This window comes from Rana temporaria, chromosome 9 (assembly GCF_905171775.1).
Source record: "Rana temporaria chromosome 9, aRanTem1.1, whole genome shotgun sequence".
Classification (NCBI taxonomy): domain Eukaryota; kingdom Metazoa; phylum Chordata; class Amphibia; order Anura; family Ranidae; genus Rana; species Rana temporaria.
The window spans coordinates 143,088,466-143,111,614 of NC_053497.1; the positions used below are offsets into that span (position 1 = coordinate 143,088,466).

Below are 23,149 nucleotides of genomic sequence, written 5' to 3' on the forward strand. Positions count from 1 at the left end.
CATTTAAGAATAAGATAAAGTTACAAAACAAAGCCTATTGGGCATACCCAGGTTTAAGAAAACAAAAAAAAAAAAAATTAAGTAATTAGAAACCAACCTGCTGAAGTGCTCCAAACATAAGGAGACAACTCTCCCACAGTATACCAAGCTAAATCAGTAGAAGATAAAAAGGAGCAAGACAGAATTAAATTATGGTAGTACTACTGTTGAGATGACCGTATTTTCCCTGACTCCAACCAGATGGCCCATACCTTAGAAAATTTATTAGGACAACCTCTAGATTCATATGTGAATTTGTACAAAAGATATCATTTTTATTAACAACGGACTTCCAGAAGTTTAAAAGTAGGGGCCTGAGGAGATTTCCATTGAAGGAATATAGACTTGAGCATAAAATAATAACAGGCCTATCAAAAATCTCGTGGCCCTGGAGAGAGCTAGTAGATGGACAAGACCCAATATACAAACATCAATGGACAGGGGTTCCGATGGTAGTAACAAAACAAATACATCAAGAAATTTAAGTCCAAAAATATATGCAAAAATATGGCAGGGTCTTCTGTACAGCGCCAACACGTAGATGAGTGTAGGGGAAAATCTTATGTAATCTTTGTTGAGTAAGGTAGACGTTATGAAGAATTTTAAATTGTATTAAGCTAGCCGAAACCAGGTGGTGCATGGGATATTCCCAAACATCCTCCCAGTCCCGAGTCCACCTCCGGGACCTCCATGCGCACAGAACAGAAGCTTATCAAGACCATTGTGGATACTGGACATGTTCAGTTTAGTTCCGAATTCGTTTTTTAACCTCTTTCCAATCCCGTGTATAGTCAAGTGATGGCCGCAAGGGGGTGCGCCCACATTTTAAAAATGGAATCATAACGAATGGCCATGAAAAACGAAACAAAAAAAAATGAATGAAACAAAAATGAACACATTTTTAGGCAGTGCACGTCTAGTGGATAGTGGGCTAAAGGCATTATACGTCAATGGTGGAGAGAGGTTTCTCTAGGGTTTCCTCTTACAATAGGGACTCAATCCCTGATAATCTAAGAGATATTGGTTGATAGCGAAATTGCAACTGAAATGCATGGCACAACTGGAGGTAACGAAACAGGTACGAGTTAGGGAAAGAGTAGCCCTTTTTAAGGGAATCAAAAGTCTGAAGAACACCCCCTGTACACATTTGGATAAGGTTTTGGGGTCTGAGATCAAACAGAATTGTTTGAGAGAGGGGTTGAGCCACAGTGGTGTATGGGGCGAGAAATTATGAGGGGACAATGGGTGTTGGGATTGCCATGCCATTACAACGGAATTTATGGAAGGTGTAGTTGGAAAGAGGAATGAGGAGCCTCTATATAGTATATTGTGCAAGGCTTCAATAAACCAAGATATGCCGCCTCTAGAACCACAGCAGCGTTAGTTTCATCTGCCACCAACAAGTTGTGCGCCTGAGTAAGCAAAGCAGCAATATAATAAGCAAATAAAACAGGACAAGCCAACCCATCCTGCGGTCTTTATAGAACTGCCAGCCTAAACCTGGGATGCTTTGTACCCCATAGGAACGAGGCCATTGCAGATGCAAACTGTCCAAAATATTTCCTGAGGTTTCACACCAGGGCATGACAAAGTATGTATAGTATAGAGGGAAGTACGGTAATAAAAATTTGAATGGAGATTAATCCTGCCTAAGAGGGAGGGACCATGCAGAAATGCGTTGCCAGGTCCAATAGTGGCAATAAATTCACGGAAGTATATTCCGATGCACTAGAGGAGATCATCACCCCCAAATATATGGCAGTGCGAGTCCATTGCAATTGCAAATCTGGATAAGCCAGAACCCTCGCCTCTAGATCAATAGGCAAAATAAAGGGACTTGTCCCAGTTTACTCTTAGACCTGATAAAGGGGAATATGGGGAAATTAAGACCAGTGCTTCCTTAAGGGAAGGACCTGGTCATTCAAAAAAAGCTGAAAGTGTGTCAAAACCCTGCGCAGGTTGACGTCTGTGGATTTGCCTGGGATAAAACCGGTTTGATCAAGGATGATATAAGTTTCGTCAGTCTCAAGGCCAAAACTTTAGTCAGGACGTTTAAATCATAATTCAAAAGGGAAATGGGTCTATAAAACTCACAGAGTTTGGGGTCTTTCCTCAGCTTAGGTAGAAGTAGAATATCTGCCTGATGCAGAGAGGGGGAAAAGACTGAGACTCATAACTCTCCGCAAACACTTTGCAAAGCTGTGGGGCTAGTACCTTAAAATTAAAGCGGTAGTAAAGCCGCTGCTCGTTTTTTTTTTTTCCATCCCTGAAAAGCAAAAAAGCCATAGCCATGAAAGTGGTAGTACAGAGTTTACTACCACTATACGTTTGTACTATTCCCTCGGTAATCCATCAGGCCCAGGAGTTTTGTTGTGGGGGGGAGTTAATAGCTATTTCTATTTCAGAGATGGAGATTTTGTGGTATAAAGACTTGGGCTACTTTCACACTGAGGCGCTTTGCAGGCGCTATAGCGCTAAAAATAGTACCTGCAGAGCGCCCTGAAAGAGCATCTCCTTTCACTCCAGCAAGGCTTTGCGGGCGGTTTTAAACCTTTTTTGGCGGTAAATGACGGTAAAGCACAGCTAAAAATAGAAGCGCTTTGCCGCTGGCGGCGCAACACCCCAGTGTGAAAGTAGCTTTAGCCTCCTCTTCCAATAAAGAGAGACTATGTAGAGTGTCCAGCAAGGACAGGGGATCAGGAGAGGGACCCTGATGGTATAAATGGCTGGAAAATTCATATAGGATACAAGAGGGGTCAGTAATAGATTCTCCGGCATTAGAGATCTGACAGTTGTCTCTGAACGGATGTCTGGAGTCTGCAACTAAGTTGGCTAACAGCTTGCTGTTTTTGTCCCCAGATTCAAACAAATTTACCAGCTTGAATAGAAGCATCAGCCCGAGTAAGGCATGTGATCTCTATGGGCCTTTGCCAGAATAGAATTGTTTCCTCACCCACTGGGAAAAACTAAGTCAGAAGCTTCTCCGGATCTGCCCCTTTGAGCAAGGATAGCTGGGTATTATGCTCGACCCTGGCCAATTTGATATATTGCCCTTGGGTATATCCCACACCAGTGGGGGGAATGCAGAGGATTCGTTCATCTTCCAGTATTGAGTAGCAGAGTCTGCCAGCAGCTCCCGCACCTTCTCATTTTTAAGCCCCTACCCCCTACAGCTATAGTTATTTCCAGCTGAGAGTGGTCCGAAATGCCTGCTGGCATATAGGAGGCCGCCAGAATGTCCGATAACATAGGTGTAGAGCTAAATGCTAAATCAATACGGGAGCCAGATTTATATGAGGCATGTAATGCGAGTAAAAACAGTCCAGAGGAAACTTGAATCTCCAAATTTCAGTTAAATTAAAAGTCTGAGCCCAAAAGCCAAGGTCCATACTAGATGTTTTATGAGGTTTGGATGAGTCTAAATCAGCCTGCAATACAGAATTAAAATCCCCAGCCCATATAACTCTAGCTAACTGTAGGCGCCAGTTTCTCCTAGATGGTATAAAGTATGCCAGGAAAAAATGGCGGAGGAATATACAATATGACAAACACATATTTCACAGCGCCTAATTCCAAAACTAAAATAATAAATTGGCCTCCTGGATCAGCGCATACATGCATTACCTTGTACGCAAGGGATTTGTTGAGAAGTATGGCAACCCCCCTGGCGTAGCTGGAATAGGTGGCATTAAAAACCTGTTGTAGAAAAAGCATATGCGGTTTGTGAGTATTGAGGAATTGTTTAAATTTGTTATTCAAGCCTCTTATATTCCAAGAAACTAGTTTTAATTCCATAGGGACACCAAGTTAGAAAAAAAGAAAAATTAACAACATGGGGACAGTGTTCCACTAAGTATAGGTGTTACCGAACAATCAAATGAAAACAAAAAAAAAAAGAAAAAATCATGCCCGCAAGGGGAATTGCCATTCCTTCCAAATTTAGCAGCACCGTGGGAGAGAATATTATCCAGATAGCACCAGCAGAAAAGATTAGGCATCATATGAGACAATTGGTTGGCAGTAGCAGAACATTTGATGCCACTACAAGTGGGCAGAAACTATGGGGGGTACTTGTGGAGAATAGTTAACAATGGTCGAGGGAGCTCCAGTGAGGCAAGGATCAAGCTAAGGAAACAACGTATAGGACCATTGGCCCAACAGGTGCCTGGGGACACCATGGGACAAGGCACCACAGGTAGGGTTATGCAATAAGAACGACTATAACAAAAAAGATTCCATAAGACCCCCCCCGAGCAACCCTCTGGTGTTGCCTCAAATCTTGGCATAAAATGAAAATGAAGATGAAGGATCTGAGGAGCCTTAGTGACCCCCAGTGCACTGAACAGAAATAATCATGAGTCAGGAGATAGATGTCCCCTAAACCCTCTAAAAAAAAAAAAAAAAAATGTAATAAATAAATACCAGAAATAGCTACTCCGAGATCTCCTCACTTATCCCAACTCCATCTAACCCATATATAGATACTGTAATTCAAGGGATTCCCTTAGTACCTTCCAAAGGCGCCAAATTTGGCAGCATCGTTCATATGTGTCCAATTCCTGCGACAGAAGAATCTGCATCCTCTCAATATTGTCCATCTCTGACACCCACTCAATCAACGATGGAGCATATGCTGACAGCCAATAGCAGGGTATGCCAGGGGTCGCATAACTAGTTAGCATGGAGGAGTCTCGTTCGTTATCGGAATTAACCAGACAAATCGCTCCACCAACTAAGAACGGCCATGCACCACCACCCACAGAATCGAGAAAGAGCTATCAATCTGTCAATCCTTTCCGTGTCCGGGCCGGGTGAGGTTTCCCCGTGTACGGTCAAATTAAAGGGAAAAAATGTTTTTGCTGAAATGACTGTTTACAGGGTATAGAGACATAAAAGTTAACCGATTCCTTTTAAAAATGATTAAAAATAGATTAAATTCTATCATATAATGTGCCTCTAGTTTAACTTTCGGTTTTTAACTGGTTTAAGTGAAGTAAAGAGACCCACAGAACAAAAACAAACAAATCCAGGGCAGTGTTTTGTTTTTAAAATTAATCAAATTGGTTCTGAGGAGTTTTAGACACACAGTAATGACAGCTTGGACCACAGTGAGAAGCTCCCATGAGATTTTTCATAAGGAGCCAGACAACCAGGAAGTGTGGAGATCACAGCAGAATTACAGCTACTTCAAAGCAAAAACGAGCAATGAGGACATGAAACCAGTACTGCAGTAAGGTAAAGGAAGCTATTTAGCTAAAAAAAAAAAAATTCCTTTAGTGATCCTTTAAGCCAGAGGCTCCACTCCTGGTGGTGCCCTTCCATCAATTCCTTTAACCACTTGCCGCCCGCCAATGACAGATTGACGGCGGCAAAGTGGTTGTAGAATCCTGACTGGACGTCATATGACGTCCTCAGGATTCTGAGCCGCTGCGCGCCCCCGGGGGCGCGCATCGCGGCGATCGTTGTTGCAGGGTGTCAGTCTGACACCCCGCAACACCGTTCTAGGTAAAGTGTCTCTCACGGAGACTCTTTACCACGTGATCAGCCGTGTCCAATCACGGCTGATCACGATGTAAACAGCAAAAGCCGGTAATCGGCTTTTCCTCACTCGCGTCTATCAGACGCGAGTAGAGGAGAGCCGATCGGCTGCTCCTCTGACAGGGGGGGGGTTTGTGCTGATCGATTATCAGCACAGCCCCCCCTGAGGATGCCCACTGGACCACCAGGGATGCCCACTGGACCACCAGGGATTCCACTAGATCACCAGGGATTTAAATAAAAGGTATGCCACCCTAGACCACCAGGGATGACACAATGGATGGATGCCAATCAGTGCCACAATGGATGCCAATCAGTGCCCACAATGGGCATCACTGATTGGCAGGCATTGTTTGGCACTGATTGGCATCCATTAGTACAACACATTAGTTAGTGCCTATCTATGCCCATCCATGCCGCCTATCAGTGCCCATCCATGTTGCCTATCAGTGCCCATACGTGTCGCCTATCCCTGCCCATCCGTGCCGCCTTTCCCTGCCCATCCGTGCCACCTATCCCTGCCCATCCGTGCCACCTATCCCTGCCCATCCGTGCCGCCGATCTGTGCCCATCTGTGCCACCTATCCGTGCCGCCCATCAGTGCCCATCCGTGCTGCATATTGGTGCCCATCATTAATGCCACCACATCAGTGCCACCTCATCGGTGCCCATCAGTGCCACCTTATCAGTGCCAGTCAGTGCAGTACCATCAGTGCCCATTAGTGAAGGAGAAAACGTTTTTATTTACAATGTTTTATAGCGGAAACAAAAAAAAAAAAAATCGAAATTTTCGGTCATTTTTTTTTTTTTTTTGTAGAAAATAAAAATCCCAGAGGTGATCAAATACCACCAAAAGAAAGCTCTATTTGTGGGTACAAAATGATAAAAATGTAGTTTGGGTACAGTGTAGCATGACCGCGCAATTGTAATTTAAAGTACAACAGCGCTGAAAGCTAAAAATTGGTCTGGGCGGGAAGGTGTATAAGTGCCCTGTATGGAAGTGGTTAAGTATAAATTTATTTTCAAACAAAGAGGCTTGTGCTACATAATCACTCTCAGTGGTGCAGTTACGCATCAAGCGCTCAAACTGTCCCTTGGGAATATTCAGAAGCCAGGGTCTGCGATGACAGCCATCTATAGCTATACACAGTAAAACCTTGGATTGTGAGCATAATTAGTTCCGGAAACATGCTTGTAATTCAAAGCACTTGTATATCAAAGCAAATTTCTCAATTAGAAATAATAGAAACTCACAAGATTCGTTCAACAACCATTTATTCATAAGTCCTTCAGTTTATAGTCCATATAAAAAGATTATAGCAATGTGATAGATTGTGTAACCATAAAATGTCCATTCACAAATGGGAACCTCCCCAAGGGGATTAGAAGCAAATCCAGCAGGAGCTACAGAGTATAAAAGAGAAGAGAGGTGCCTCTAAGTGTAGCAATATGGTTACATTTAATGAAGGTACAACATTTAGCAACTCACAGGGTTGATGATTAAAACAGGCACATCTAAGTATGCAGGCATCCGGGGTAAATCGATCCACATAGACAGTCCTCCACACCACCGGCTCTCACTGCCGGCAGTCTGCAATCATGACCAGGAAGACTCCCCTGAAAGTGAGGCTTGAAGCGCTCATTGAGCGCAGAGTGGAAGGTATAACATCAATGGCGGTGTGGAGGACGGTCTATGCGGACAGCTTTACCCCAGATGCCTGCATACTTAGATGTGCCTCTTTTAATCATCAACCATGTGAGTTGCTAAATGTTGTACCTTCATTAAATGTAACCATATTGCTACACTTAGAGGCGCCTCTCTTCTCTTTCACACTCAGTGGTGACATGACATTACTTGTATATCAAGTCAAACTGTATTTAAAAAAAAAAAAAAAAGTTGCTCTCAAACCAAGGTTTTACTGTATAGCCATTTCCATGTGTGGGTTTACAGCAAATTCCTGGTAATAAACCTTCCCTCCTGTAGAGTAATCTCTAAATCAAGGAACACCATATTTTCAACATGTCCATGAAGGAGACATCCCCCCTCCAAATCATGAACAGGCCATCAATGAACCTCCTGTAAGGCCCCTTTCACACAGAGAGGATCAGTAATGATCCGTCACGTGAACCTCCGCTTGCTCAGCGGGGATCGCTCCGTTGATCCCCACTGAGCCGGCGGATGACAGGGCGGTCCTCGCACACTGTGCAGGGACCACCTGTCTTTTCTACGCACTCCCCTATGACGGTCGGTGTTCACCCGATCCGATCCGCCAGCCGGATGGAAAAGTAGGCTTTTCCTCTGTCACACTTTGGCGGGTCGGATGTCAGTGGGCATGTGACCGCTGACATCCGGTGGCATAGAGGAGCACGGAGCGCCCGTTCAGGTCCGCCTTAAAAACTGGCAGGCGGACCTAAACGGTCCGCCTGTGTGAAAGAGCCCTAACACACCAGCTCACTGGGCTTATTAGTAAATATCACCTCTAACTCTCAGTGAGCCTAAAATAAATTGGCCACACTGGGAGAAAAGTGGGCTCCCATAGTGGTCTGCAGAAAGTACTTCTTGTCCGTGCACAAAGCAAGGTCCATAAAGACATGGATGAGTGGGTTTGGGGTGGAGGAACTTCACTTGCCTGCACAGATTCCTGACCTCAACCCGATAGAACATATTTTGGATGAATTAGAATGGAGACTGTGAGCCAGGCCTTCTCACCCAACATCAGTGCTTGACCTGACAAATGTGCTTTCAGTAAAAATAGTCAAAATTGCCTTTGACACACTCCTAAACCTTCCCAGAAAAGTTGAAGCTGTTATAGCTACAAAGGGTGGGCCAACTCAATACTGAACCCTATGAACTAAGACTGGGATGGCATTAAAGTTTGTGTGCATTCAGTTCCCTCAAGATGACTTACAGTTGGCAGATAACCCCCCAATGGCAGCAATTAAATACCCAGACCCCAAAAAAATGATATCCCAATTCCACACTATGCTGACACTCCCGGACGCGACCACATCGGCCTATGCCTTGAAACCCAGGTGGGAGGGGGAGGTGGGTCCCTTGGAAGATGATGAGTGGAGCGATGCCCTAGATGCATGTAAACTTGTATCCCCCAAATTGTCGGAGCGCCTCACACAAACCTTTATAGTCAACAGGGCCTACCTCACGCCCCTCAGGATATCTAGATACAGGAGGGACTATCCAGCAACCTGCCCGATGTGTGGCCAGGCTCAGGGCACCTTTTTCCACTTGCTGTGGCAGTGCATTAAAATCCAAGCATTTTGGGAACAAGTCGTGAAATTCCTACAAGACAAAATGGGATCCCCCATAACTCTTCAGCCAAAACCATGCCTACTTGGCATTTTTCCGGATGCGGAAATGAATACATTTCGTACAATATTTCTACATGAGACACTTTTTGTGGCCCGGAAGGTTATTGCTCGGGTATGTTTTGCCATATTAAAAAAATGGTTTATTTGCATAGGGGGTGCCCGTCTAAATATGAAAAGATATGGGACAGGTGGCTCAAAGCCCCTGCGACTTGTATGTAGGGGAGGCTGTTGGCAGCCTCACCTGTACATTAGGACAGGACCCCCAGGGATGGGGGGTGCTGGGGTGGAAGGGTGGCCGATTCAATACAATCTGGCTTTTGATTGTGAACATTGCTGTTTACCTGCCCTTTCATATTTTCTCTTATCCCGCAAAGAATTGACACAGTATATCATTCTGTATGACACCGCCTGACATTAACTACAACCATGTACCGTTTGAATACCCTGTTTATTATCACTGTCTTTTGCTCAATAAAAGCTTTTTGAATGGAAAGTTTGTGTGCATGCAAAGGCAGGTGTCCCAATACTTTTGGTAATACAGTGTATATTAGGATCACCTTTGCACTTGTTGTACAGTTACGTTGTTTTATGGACAATTATTGTACGAGACATTTATATTTGAGATATTATTTCAATATTATTTTATTTTGGTGCAGCGCAAGATTCATTATTTTTATTTGCTGAAATAATCTACTGCAATGCTCCACTTATATCCAAGAGGTGACATAACGAAAAAAAAAAAAAAAAAAACGCTAAAATCTAATGCAAGAAAGTGCACTGGATGGATGAACACATTTCAACTATAAAAATGTGGATTAAAATACACTCGTACAGTGTAGACTTGACCAGATCTCAAAACCAAGCAAACAACTCTCATCTGGTATCAGGTCATATGTACCGGCAGAGAACTATCCCTTCGTGACAGGGATACGTCCAAAGGAAAAAAGAGATTTAATCTCCAAATATGGAAAGGATTCTTCACAGTAAGAGAATATGTGGAATAGACTCCCTCCAGAGGTGGTTTTGGCCAGCTCAGTAGATTGCTTTAGGTCCCTTTAACACTGGGGCGGGGTTGAAGGTAAAGCACCGCTATTTTTATTCAGCCGCTAGCGGAACGATTTTACCCCCCTCACCCTCTGCTACTTTCACCGCTCCAAAGAAGCTGCTAGCAGGACTTTTTTTTACCGTCCTGCTAGCACACGGCTCCAGTGTGAAAGCCCTCTGGGCTTTCACACTGGAGAGACAGCAGCGGTTGTTTCAGGTCACTTTGCAGGCGCCATTTTTAGCTTTATAGCGCCTGCAAAGCGACCCAGTGTGAAAGGGGTCTTAAGGCCTGGATACTTTCCTAATTGTACATATCTGGGTACTAACATTTATAGGTAAAGTTGATCCAGGGAAAATCTGATTGCCCCTCAGGGGATTAGGACAGAATTTTTTCCCCTGCTGTAGCAAATTGCATCATGCTTTGTTGGGGTTTTGGATTGGATATATGGGATTGTATATTATTATTTTTATGGTTGAATTAGATGGACTTGTGTCTTTTTTCAACCTGACTAACTATGTAATTATATGTGACCTGGTACCAAAATGAGAGCTGTCAACATTTTTATCATTAAAAAGGTGTTTATGTATACTATCCAGTGTGTTCTGCCTGCTCGGTCTTTGAGTTACATTCATAGGTTTGCGCAGGGGGTGCCTGGGCACACCCTAATCACCCAGTGCAGTGCAGATTTCCCCAAAGTCCACTGCACTACTGACACTAATTTATATTTAATATATATATATATATATATATATATATATATATATATATATATACACACGCACACATACACTGCTCAAAAAAATTAAGAGCCCTTTCACACTGCTGCGTTTTTGCTGCATTTTCGCAGTAAAAATAGCATTATTAAAACGCTCATAAAACGCTCCAAAAACACCACCTCCATTGAAATGAATTGAAAACGCTGTAAAAACGCGGTAAAATCACAGTGTTTTACCGCTATTTTAACGCTCTGCTATAGGCGTTTTCAGTGTGAAAGGGCTCTAAAGGAACACTTTTGAATCAGAACTCCTGGGATATTGATCTGGTCAGTTAGGGCCCTTTCACACTGGTGCGTTTTTGCGGTAAAAATAGCGCTATTAAAACGCTCCCCATGCCCCTCTCCATTGAAATGAATTAAAAACGCGGTAAAAAACGCAGTGTTTTGCCGCGATTTTAACGCCCTTTTTTTTACAGCGGTTTATAATTCATTTCAATGGAGGGGGCATGGGGAGCGTTTTATGGGCGTTTTAATAGCTCTATTTTTACCGCGAAAAACGCACCAGTGTGAAAGGGCCCTTAAGTAGCAGAGGGGGAGGGGTGTATACAGAGGGGGTTCTTAATTTCAATTACCAGCAAAGCAGCTGAAACTGATTAACAACAGGTGCACTAGATGGGCAACAATGAGACGACCTCCAAAACAGGAATGTTTTTTCAGGTGGCGGTGTCTGACATTTTTTTCCCTACTCATCTTTTCTGACTGTTTTTCACTAGTTTTGCATTTGGCTGGGGTCAGTGGCGCTACTGGTAGCACGAGGCGATACTTGGACCCTATAAAGGTTGCACAGGCAGTCCAACTTCTCCAGGATAGCACATCAATACGTGTCATTGCCAGAAGGTTTGCTGTGTCTCCCAGCACAGTCTAAAGAGCATGGAGGAGATTCCAGGAGACAGGCAGTTACTTTAGGAGAGCTGGACAGAGCCGTAGAAGGTCCTTAACCCATCAGCAGGAACAGTATCTGCTCCTTTGTGCAAGGAGGAACAGGATGAGCACTGCCAGAGTCCTACAAAATGACCTCCAGCAGGCTACTGGTGGGAATGTCTCTGACCAAACAATCAGAAACAGACTTCATGGGGGTGGCCTGAGAGCCCGACAGCCTCTAGTGTGCTCTGTGCTCACTGCCAGACACTGTGGAGCTCGATTGGCACCATTGAATGGCTCCCACGCTCACCTGACCTAAATCCAAAAGAACACCTTTGGGACATTATGTTTCGGTCCATCCGGTGCCGCCAGGTTGCACCTCAGTCTGTTCAGGAGCAAAGGGATGCTCTGGTCCAGATCTGGGAGGAAATACCCCAGGACACCATCCATTGTCTCATTATCAGCATGCCCTGATGTTGTCAGGCATGCATACAAGCACTTGGGGGCCACACAAACTACTGAGGACCATTCTGAGTTGTTGCAATGAAATTTCAGCAAAATGGACTAGCTTGCTTAATACTTTTTTCACTTTGATTTTCGGGGTGTCTTTGAATTCAGCCATCTGTAGGTGAATAATTTTAATTTCCATCAAATGATGTGCCATCCTTTCATTCCTAACACATTATCCAGTCCATATCAGTATAGATATCCAGCATGAGATTTTTACCCAATCTTATATGTTTTCAAAGTGTTCCTTTAATTTTTTTTGAGCAGTGTGTGTATATTTTATATATGTATATGTAGTTATGAATTAGCATCAACTCACACAGGGGTAGTAACTAAGTGATTTATGAATACAGCACATGAAAATGTGCTAAATGCAGCATCATTAATGGCCACCAGGTGGCAATGCAGACCACATAATTGTAGCTTTAGCTGAAATCATTCTAAGTCAACATGCTATGACAAGAGTACTAACATCTGCAGATTTTAACCGATTAATAAGGGGGGAAAAGGGGGCAATTACCCTGGGCTTCCTTCATACAAAAATAGAGTAATCAAAACGTGCTTTCTTTTAAATGTACCTTGCGAATTATTATTTTTCCTGTCAATGTTCTCCTTGGGCTTGTGCACACCAGCAAGCTACGCTGATTGCACAGTCGCTGGAGATGTCCCCCTTCCTCCAGTCAGTCCACCCCCCAGTTTGAAAGCATTCCCAAGAGCACACTTAACCCTTTCCCTGCCAGTGTCCTTTATACAGTGCATTTTGTTTTAGCACTGAGCACTGTATTGGTGCCACTGGTCCCCAAAAAAAGTGTCAAAACTCTTACTTAAGCAAAACTACTTAGAAGATATTTTGTGCGACAAATAACAGCAGCGAACATGTACAGTATAATCTACAGGTGGGTTCAGACTCAGACACCCATTTAAGATACAGCCAAAAGAAAGATCTATTTGTGGGGGGGGGGGGGGACATTAATTTTATTTGGGTACAATGTCGCATGAACGGGCAAGTGTCAGTTAAAGTAACACAGTGCCATATCGTTGAAAATGGCCTGGTCATTAAGGGGGTAAAACTTTTCGGGGCTGGAGTGGTTAAAGCGTCAGAAAACCTAGAGATCAGCTTTAAAAGTAAAACATGTGGGTAGTGGCGAAAGAAGAAGGGTGTCTATTTAGATACAATGTCCCTCATAAAAGTCCTTTGAGCTCTAGGCTCTGTGTGTTGGATGGAAGAGACAGCCAATTACATTAGAGTCAGCCTTAGGGGGGGGGAGTGGAAGCAGTCTGCAAAAAGAGAAGAAGATACAGGCTCCTCTGGGTGTAGACTGTTGAACATTAATTGTAGATGTAAAAAGAGTAAAACTCATGAAATGAGAAACAGGCATATATTACAGTCCAGTGGATGGAAGCTGCACAGATCAGCGCTGGGAGCCATCATCACCACTCATGGGGCTGTCCTGGCCAGCAGGATGCTAAAAGGATGGAGGAAAGCCAAGGACAAGGGCTGTAACACACACTGGAACAAAGCACCGACCGTGATGACGTCGCCGGCATGCTCCCAACGCCTTTCAGAGCATGCGCACGAAGGAGATACACACAGTGCATGCTCCTTTACTGCTGTGGTGTTTGCATGTGATTGATTGTTTTATATGCAACTTTACTCCTGCCTTCGAGTAAGTAGTTTTAATCTTCATTAAAAAGCCTGGAGTTCCTCCTTTCGTCTCTCCCTTTTTCTAAAGCCCACTGTCGAACATCATAGTTCTATGGTAACCCATCTTGGAATCTTAGCTTCTAATATCCACCCATCCATCCCATGGGGATACTGGGATAAAGTGCAGCCAGACCCCCATCTTGAAGTCAGAGTAGCTGGTAAGCGACTTGAGAGTTGGGGGTGTTCTTTTGGGTGTGACGATTTTGCTATCCACACTGAAATATGAATTATTGTTGATAAACACGTTTTTGATTAATATGTATAATGTTTGTGTGGACATTTTGTGAGTGCAGCGGTCACTGAAAAATCATTATTTTTAACTTTTTAGTGACAGTCTTTTTTTTTTTGTTTCATTTTTTTAGTTTAATACTGTCCGAGTCTCTGACCCAGAACAAGCATAGCAGTAATGAGTAATTAGCTCAGACACTTGTTCCTTTCCACTGTTAGGAAATATGCTTTTTTTCACAATTTTATGTTTCTTTTTTACACTGGTATAGTATATGACTTTGGAAAGCGCAGCGTATATATTTAAGTCAGACACTACCAGGCATCTAGAGGGGTCTCCAAATTTTCTAAACAAAGGGGCAGTTTACAGTCCTTGAAATTTTAGGGAGGTCAAACTGTGACCACTGGGAGTAGAAATATGGGAGTGGACAATATGTCAGACTTGATGGTAACTGGGAGTAAAAACAATTACATAGTGACTATGGTCAGTAGAAGGAGGAATAAAGTCCCATTATTAGTAGTATTGGACCCGATCATTAACAGTATTGGGAGGAATGGAACCCCATCATTAACAGTATTGGGAGGAATGGAGCCCCATCATTAGTAGTATTAGGAGTAATAGAGCCCCATCATTAGAAGTATTGGGGGTAATGGAACCCCCATCATTAGTAGTATTGGGGGAAATGGAACCCCCATCATTGGTAGTATTGGGGGTAATGGAACCCCATTAGTAGTATTGCAGGTAATGGAACCCCATCATTAGTATTATTGGGAGTAATGGAACCCCATCATTAGTAGTATTGGGGGTAATAGAGCCCCATCATTAGTGTTAGTGGGAGGAACAGTGGCCCAACATTGCTGTCAGTGGAAGGAATGGCGCCTCATCATTGGTGTAAGTAGGGGGAATAGTGCCTGGTATTAGTGGGAGGAATAGTGCTTTATATCGATGGCATGAACAGTGCCCCAAGGGCTGGACAAAGGCACGCAAAGGGCCCATGGGACACAGTTTGAACACCACCAATCTAGCATATTCAGAAGAAAGTCTGCAAAGGCAGCCCCAATACATCTCATTACTTTCATCCCTACAGCAAAACTGAAAATAGACCGTACCTGAGAACGTTTCCATTTGGCCATGTCCGGAACCGTGTTGATCTCTTTCTTTGGAACAATATAGGTATGTCCTACAAGAGATGGAAGAACCTCATCCCCATGGTGGGAGCCTGTCAGAGAGAAGAAAAACAGGTAACTACATGTATAAAATTGTTGTAATTGATTTGCATTCAACTACCAATGTGCCTTTCCATTCTGCTTACTTCGGTGCTCTACACCAGTGGTTCTCGACCCTGTCCTCATGTACCCCCAACAGGCCATGTTTTGGAAATTTCTCTTACATAGAATAGCTGTCCAAAATACCAAGCCATTGACTCTGATTTTAGGGCACCTGTGCAGGATAAATGAAAACCTGCAAACATGGCCTGTTGGGGGTACTTGAGGACAGGGTTGAGAACCACTGCTCTAAAGCAAGCAAAGCCCCATTTGTTTGCTATGGGGGGGGGAGGAAGATACAGGTCACATGGCTGTGACAGGTCATACGATGGGGGTCCTCTCCTATTTTGGTGCAGCCTGATGCAGAGATCACTCTAAAGCTGGCCATACATTATACTATTTTCCCTTATGCCGCGTACACACGATCGGAAATTCCGACAAGAAAACCATGGATTTTTTTCCCGACGGAACGTTGGCTCAAACTTGTGTTGCATACACACACGGTCACACAAAATTCCGACCGTCAAGAACTCAGTGACGTACCATACTACAACTAGCCGAGAAGAATGAAGTTCAATGATTCAGAGCATGCGTCAAATTGATCCCGAGCGGGGGGCGTGTCCTGGCTATGGAGGAGTGAGGACGTGTGTCTCCTCAGCTCCGTCTCACCGCCGCACTTTCTCACAGCTGAAGGGGAGAATCTTACCCCATCCAACGCCTACGATGTCCCAGAGAAACTGGTCCACCTCCCAGCCACCGAGGACTGACCGGACCAGGCAGGGACAGCTGGATTTCTTCGCCGGGAGTAGCGCACGCGTCCGCGAGGCTCCAAAGATGGCGCCGACGACGAAGGCCTCAAAAACTCCAACGGCCTCCCAGCACACCCGATCGCAGACGCTGGAAGAATCCCCGGTTCCATCTCCAGGGTCGGTGAGTGAATCTCTCCCCCGGCTCCCCCGTGCTCAGGGAGGAAGATCAGGCGGAATCCGACTCCGCGGACCAGTTTCAGCAGACATGTTTGGTTGTGTGTACGGCCGACCGGACAGGTTTCCAGCGGACATTTGTCCAGCCGACCGTTTTGCAGCGGACAAATGTTTCTTAGCATGCTAAGAAACATGTCCGCTGGAATCCTGTCCGTCGGACATGTTCGGTCGTCTGTACAGACTCACCGTACATGTCCGACCGGCCGCCATCCCTCGCATGCGTCGAATCACTTCGACGCATGCGTGGAAGCATTGACCTTCCAGCGTCGTGCACGTCATCGTCATGGCGACGGCGTGGACACGTCACCGCGCTGTCTGTCCGCGCAGATTTCTGTATGACAGTGTGTACAACCATCATACAAAAATCTCCGGCCGGACATGTCCGCTGAAAACGGTACGGCGGACCGTTTTCAGCGGACTGTCCTGTCGTCTGTACGAGGCCTTAGAGGACATGGACATTAGGCGCCATATCTGGTCCCTCCCCACTAAGGCTGACCTGGAACGTTTTGCAGACAGGGTAGAGAAGGCCCTGAAGTATGACATTGCACAGCTCAAAGCTGATACCACGCATCTGGGGGAGGGGGGGGGGGGGGTTGGAGTCCCTGGAGCAGAGGTTTGAGGAATCCCTCCCGGTCATTTCCATGCTCCAGGACAAGTGTACTACACAGGACCATCAGATAGAGGCCTTGCTCTGTCAGCTTGATGACATGGAGAACCGCTGCCGTAGGGCCAACATAAGGGTCCGTGGCCTGCCAGAAGCTACTGGTGCAAGGGACATTATTCCTACCCTGGAAGACGTCTTTAAGGAAATATTGGGACTGCCAGCAACAGCCACCATTGAGATAGACCGGGCACATAGGGCCCTGAAGACCCCCTCCCAAGATGTGAACAATCCCAGAGACATCATTTGTAAACTTCATAAGTACACTCTTAAAGATCGCATAATGCAGAAAATGCGTGGAAGACCCTTTTTTGATTTTGATGGCGCGCACCTGGCCTTCTACCAGGACATTGCCAGGCCCCCCCCCCCTTTGCAGCGCAGAGCACTCCGCCCTCTCCTGACGGCTATTCAGGATGCATGCCTGACATACCGCTGAGGATTTCCCTTCTACCTTCAAGTCACTAAAGAAGGCAAGACTGTGACGCTCCGCATTAAGGATGACCTCCCGAATTTCCTGGCCTCCCTGGACCTGGACCCGGTGGACTTCCCTGACTGGAGGGGCTCGCCTGACCCGTTTGCACCAAGATTGCCGCAATCTCAGCCGTGGCAATCAGCCCCACGCAGGAACTGTAGGAGAGACCGCGGACGCCGTCCCACTGACCCTCCTGCAGACCCGGCTCTCTAATTGACTGTCAGCACTGTTGCTCTACGCTGATGCTGTTCACTGTGCTGCTTCCCTGATTGTGGGGATATGGACTTTTCTATTTATATTGCACTAGGGCCATATGTGCTCTGTCCCCCACTTCTGCCCAACCATCCTGATTTGCCTTGTGTGCTTTCCTAAAGGATATTGTGGGGTGCGACTCTTCCCGCTGCCCTGGCCTAGGCCACAAACACTAACCTTACTACCCCTTAAGCCTCAAGCTGGTTCCCCTGGTTGGCAACCCCCCCCTGCTCTCCCCTTCCCATCGCACCGTGTTAGGTGGGGTGGGCGGGGCTGGGAGTCTTCCCGTCTTTTCCCCATGTTGGTTCACGTACCCCCAATAGGCCACCCGTCTTGGGGTGACGATCCCTGCCGGGATCACAGTCGGGGGCTCGAGACCCCCCCCATATAGGGGGTGGGGCCCTGGGCGTGGCCTTTAGATGTGATTTTGAATGTAGTGGCTTTGGCCATACTGTTTTACCTGATGTTTATTTTCTACTTACCTTGTGTGTTTCCCGCCCCCTCTCTCCCTATTTTCTTCTCTTAACTCTGTCCTTGCTCTCCTCCCTTTGCTTCTCCCAGGTGTGCCCTGTTGTCCGATCTCCCACGCCGAGCACGTCACCAATCAGCAGGATTCGTCCATCCCCAACCTCCCTATGGCCACGCTCCAGGTAAGCACATATAATGTCAGGGGGCTTTGCTCCCCCCACAAACGTAGTAAATTGTGGTGGGAACTAAAGCGGTTGAAAACACAGGTGCTCTTCCTCCAAGAGACCCATTTTACGCCCCAGTCCCTCCCTAGGCTGCCCACTCACCTCTTTAACCAGTGTTTCCTCAGCAATTCCCCTAAGTCCTCTAAGTCTAGGGGTACAGCTATCGCAATACACAAAGCCTGTCCCTTCCAGCCCTTGGGTAATGACATAGACCCCGGGGTAGGTATGTGTTTCTCAAGGGTAGTATCGCTGGCCAGATGTATACATTCGCGACGATTAATGCCCCAAACACAGACCAACTCACTTTTATTGACTCCACCCTAGACCGACTGGCAGACTTTAGAGAGGGCCTCCTGATTTTAGGAGGAGACTTCAATGTCAGCCCTGATCCCCTACTCGATACTTCCCATGCGAAATCCCCACATTCTTATGCTTTTCTCAAACATTTTCGTAAAACTTTACAGTCTCACCTCCTCACTGATTGCTGGCGATCACTGCACCCCACGGACCGCGACTTTAGCTATTATTTCAAAGTACACAATGTTTATACCTGCATAGATCACATATATGTTGATCTTAAAACACTAGACCGACTCCAGACCGCAACCATTGGCAACATCTCTATTTCAGACCACGCCCCGGTCACGATTGCTCTAGACCTGCCGTCGGGCCTACGTAAGGCCTAGACGTGGAGGTTAAATTACAACTTATTGGACGATTTGGGAGCAGTGAGGGGAGTGTCGGACACACTGTCCCACTACTTTGCTGAAAACTCGGTTGACAGAATGGAGGAAGGCCTGATATGGGAGGCCCACAAAGCAGTAGTCCGTGGGGAGCTGATATCCCAGGGCGCAAGACTTAAACGGGAGCGCAGGGCCGACTTTCTCAGGGTACACACAGCCCTGGGGAAGGCTGAGTTAAAACATAAGGCGAACGGGACTCCTGAGGGAGCTGACAGAGTTGCGAGAACTGTTCCTGCGCTTATTAGATCGCCAAACTAGTAAACAATTCCGCTATATGGCCCACAGATTCTATGAACACGGGAACAAATGCGGACGGATGCTTGCGCGTGCAATTAGGAAACAACATGCCCTGTCCCATGTTCAGAAACTGCGCTCCCCCTTGGGAGAAATGATGGTGCACTGCTCTAAGATAGCCTCGGGGTTTCGGGACTACTACGCTGATCTCTATAACTTGAGTTCAGACCTCTCCCCTAGTGTACAGGACGCCAGACAGCAGGCGATCTGGGAATACCTTAATTCAGCTGGCCTACCCCCTCTTACAGATGACCAGTCCGCGGCGCTAGAGCTCCCGATCACTGCCACTGAGCTTGGGGCCACGGTGGAGGTCTTGCCTAATGGGAAGAGCCCTGGCCCTGATGGGCTTACTAAGGCGTACTATAAGACCTTCTTTTCCCACTTGGCGGCTCCCATGTGCAAATACTTTAATTATTTGGCAGGGGGTAAAAACTTCCCTTTGGAAGCCCTGCTGGCTCACATCACTGTGATCCCTAAGGAGGGCAAGGACCCCACCGTCCCCCAGAGCTATCGCCCCATCTCCCTTCTCAACTTGGACATAAAACTTCTGGCGAAATTTTAGCGAATAGGCTTAAACACCTCCTACCTGGGATTGTGCACCCTGACCAGACAGGCTTCATAGTGGGTAGAGAAGGCAGAGATAACTCCCTTAGGGCGGTCCAGCTTATCCACTGGGCTCGTACCTGCCCAAACCCCCCATCTTACATTATCCTTTCAGACGCCGAAAAGGCCTTCGATCACGTGGACTGGCCGTACATGACGGAGGTTCTGCGATCGATCGGTCAAGGCCCGCGAATAATGGCGACGATCCTGGCCCTATATTCCACACCTTGTGCTCAAGTCAAGGTGAATGGCGCCCTCTCTCCTAGGAATACGGAACACAAGCTCTTGGCATACGCCGACGATGTCCTTTTCCACTTATCGAACCCGCTGATATCACTACCCAACCTGATGAAGGAATTGAAGCTCTTTGGGACTTTGTCCAATTTCAAAATTAACTTAACGAAGTCAGAAATTCTCCCCATAACCTCCCCACCCATTTGGCCGCCGACCTCCGGGCCTTCTTCCCCTTTACCTGGACCGCGACGTCCCTACGGTATTTGGGAATACAGCTCACTGACAGGTTTAATACCTTTTATGCTGCAAACTATGCCCCATTGATGACCACGGTTAAAAACGACCTACTGCGGTGGACTCGCTCGGCCTTCACATGGTTAGATCGGGTGAATATTATAAAAATGACTGTCCTGCCAGGCATACTTTTCTACTTGCAAAAGCTCCCAATCCCCTTACCCAAACTATTCTTCGACCGTATCTCCAGCATGATGTCCGCTTTCATCTGGAAAGCACGCAAATCTAGAGTGGCGCTTAGGATACTGCGACGCCCGAAGCGGGCGGGAGGACTGGGGGTCCCCGGATGTTAGACAATACTACCGAGCAATAGCTCTGCAGAGGATCCTCAACTGGCGTTTCCATACCCATTTAAAACTCTGGGTACCCATGGAGAAGAGCCTGGCGGGTAGGAACTTGTCTTATGCACCGTGGTTGTCACGGGAGCATAGGGGACTGTCCGACACGACCTCCCATACACTGTCTGTTTGGGATAAGACCAATGCGGAGTTAAACTTGGCCCCCCCTGTGTCCCCGCTGGCTCCCTTGGGCGGCATCCAATGATTTCCCCCAAGCGAGCAAATGGCCTTCTTTGAGTCATGGGTTGATGATGGGAACGCCAGCTGTGGGAAACTCATGAAGGACGGTAGACTCCTGAGCTATGAGGCTCTCCCAGTAGGCCGTCAGGGCTCCCGCATGAACTTTTGGAAATATAGACAAATACACCACTTCTTCGAGACTCACGGTCATAAGATTAGAGACCCCTCATCCCGTTTGAGCGCTTGTTCACCGACGACACCCCCACTCCCCACATGGTGTCAGAACTGTACCAACTTCTTAACTCTGCTTCGCCGCAAACTAAACCTGCCTATGTCCGACGGTGGAAATCTGACCTAGGGACAGAGTTCACGGACGCACAACTGACCCACTCGTCCTCTATCGACTCGAGAACACAGGAAACAAACTTTAAAATCTTATCCCGTTGGTATAGGGTCCCGGCGGACATGGCCCAAATTTACCCCTCCACGTCACCGATGTGCTGGCGAGGTTGCAAACTTAGAGGTACATTGGTACACATATGGTGAGACTGCCCCCTAATCAAACCTTTCTGGGAAGACGTGTGTGAAAAAATTAAGGTAGTGACCGGAGTGGAGGTTCCTTTGTCCCCGAAGCATTTCCTGCTGCATATCCCCTCGATCCCCCTCCAACACTACAAGAAAAGTGTGCTGCCACACCTGCTTAACGCGGCGAGGCGCCTACTTCCAATCCACTGGAAAAAATCCAGAATCCCCACTCGGGAGGAGTGGATCGTGGGGGTGAATGCAGTCAGGGAAACCGAGGACTGGATAGTGACATGTCGAGACACTAGAGACCGGTTCAACAGCATATGGGCTCCCTGGTCGGATTACAGTTCTGACCCTACCTTTGTCCCGTCCAGCCTGGATGTCGCTTTACTAGAATTATCAGATGCCTCCCGTTTGCCTATAGTCGGCTACACACAAGAAAATTAGACTCTGACGTGACGGGCTCGGCGTGGAGTAGTATGCAGCTCCCGACAAGAATGCAGGTACACCTGAACTTTCAATGTCTGTTTCTCACCTCCTTCCCTCTTTCCCTCTTCTCCATACCAAAACTCTGTCCCCATTCTTTCTCCTATACCCACAAATGTATGTCTATCTGTTATATTTGCAACTGCAATACCGACCGGAAGACTAAACAAAAGGTCGAGAACTGAAATAGCTGTAAAGAGCCTCAGGGTTCGTGAGGCTGTCCCTTGGTTCTATTGGGACACCGATGGTCTCGTGTGAGGACCCTGTTCCCCGCACTTGGTGCCTCTGGTGTTCGGGTGGAGGCGGGGGGTGGTTTGATGGAGGCCTTTGTGCCCCCCCTGCCCCGTCCGTGGCCCCTAGAATCCCTACGTCTTCTGTGGGCGGCTGCTAGACCCACCTGAGAGTGGCGAGACCGTCCGCAGACGATCCTCAATGATACATATACTGTCTATACCTTCATGGCTGCTCGACCTTACATTGCCCACTGAGCAATAGCACTTCCCCCGGTTGGGATAAAAACGCGAGTTCCCTGTTTGGTGCTCGTTAATTTGGCACTGTTTGTTTATGTTGTGTCTGTTCAACTGATCCCCTTGGGATACTGATGCTTATCCAACCCTGCGCGGTCGCAGTTTTCCTTTGCCTTCACCATGGCTGTTGAACGTGTCTTGTAGGTGTATAATGTAGATTATACAAATTGATCCAGAGCATGAGTGTTTTTTTTGCACATCGGAATTGCATACAGACGATCGGAATTTCCAACAAGAACTTTTCTTGTCGGGAAAAATTGAGAACCAGCTATCAAATTTTTGCCGTCGGAAACTCCGACAGAAAAAGTCAGATAGAGCCTACACACGGTCAGAATTTCCGACCAAAAGCTCACATCGAACTTTTCTTGTTGGAATTTCCGATCGTGTGTACACGGCATTAGATTTACCTATGTAGTGCAAGTGCCTGCCCGACTGGATAAAAGTTGAAAGTGTTTAGGTTTGACCTCATATTATATGCTTTTGCTAAACCTAAAGGAAAATTGTACAAGAAAATTGTATAAGTTATGGCCAGCCTAAGGCCCCATGACACGGGACGCTGCTAAACATACGTTCAGAG

The 23,149-nt window shown here is 46.5% G+C and overlaps 2 protein-coding genes across 2 annotated transcripts in view; one reads left to right on the plus strand and one right to left on the minus strand.

Annotated features, from left to right (window-relative positions):
• PTPA (protein phosphatase 2 phosphatase activator) overlaps positions 1–23,149 on the minus strand; it is a 169,575-nt gene that overhangs the window by 139,690 nt on the left and 6,736 nt on the right. The window contains exon 2 of the mRNA XM_040324686.1: positions 15,133–15,242. Within this exon, the coding sequence (XP_040180620.1) occupies positions 15,133–15,242 (110 nt within the window). The remainder of the gene's footprint in view (positions 1–15,132; positions 15,243–23,149) is intronic.
• The window catches only part of CRAT (carnitine O-acetyltransferase), a 65,227-nt gene continuing 64,117 nt past the window's right edge, over positions 22,040–23,149 (plus strand). The window contains exon 1 of the mRNA XM_040324685.1: positions 22,040–22,062. Coding sequence (XP_040180619.1) covers positions 22,057–22,062 — 6 coding nt within the window. The 5' untranslated portion in view covers positions 22,040–22,056. The remainder of the gene's footprint in view (positions 22,063–23,149) is intronic.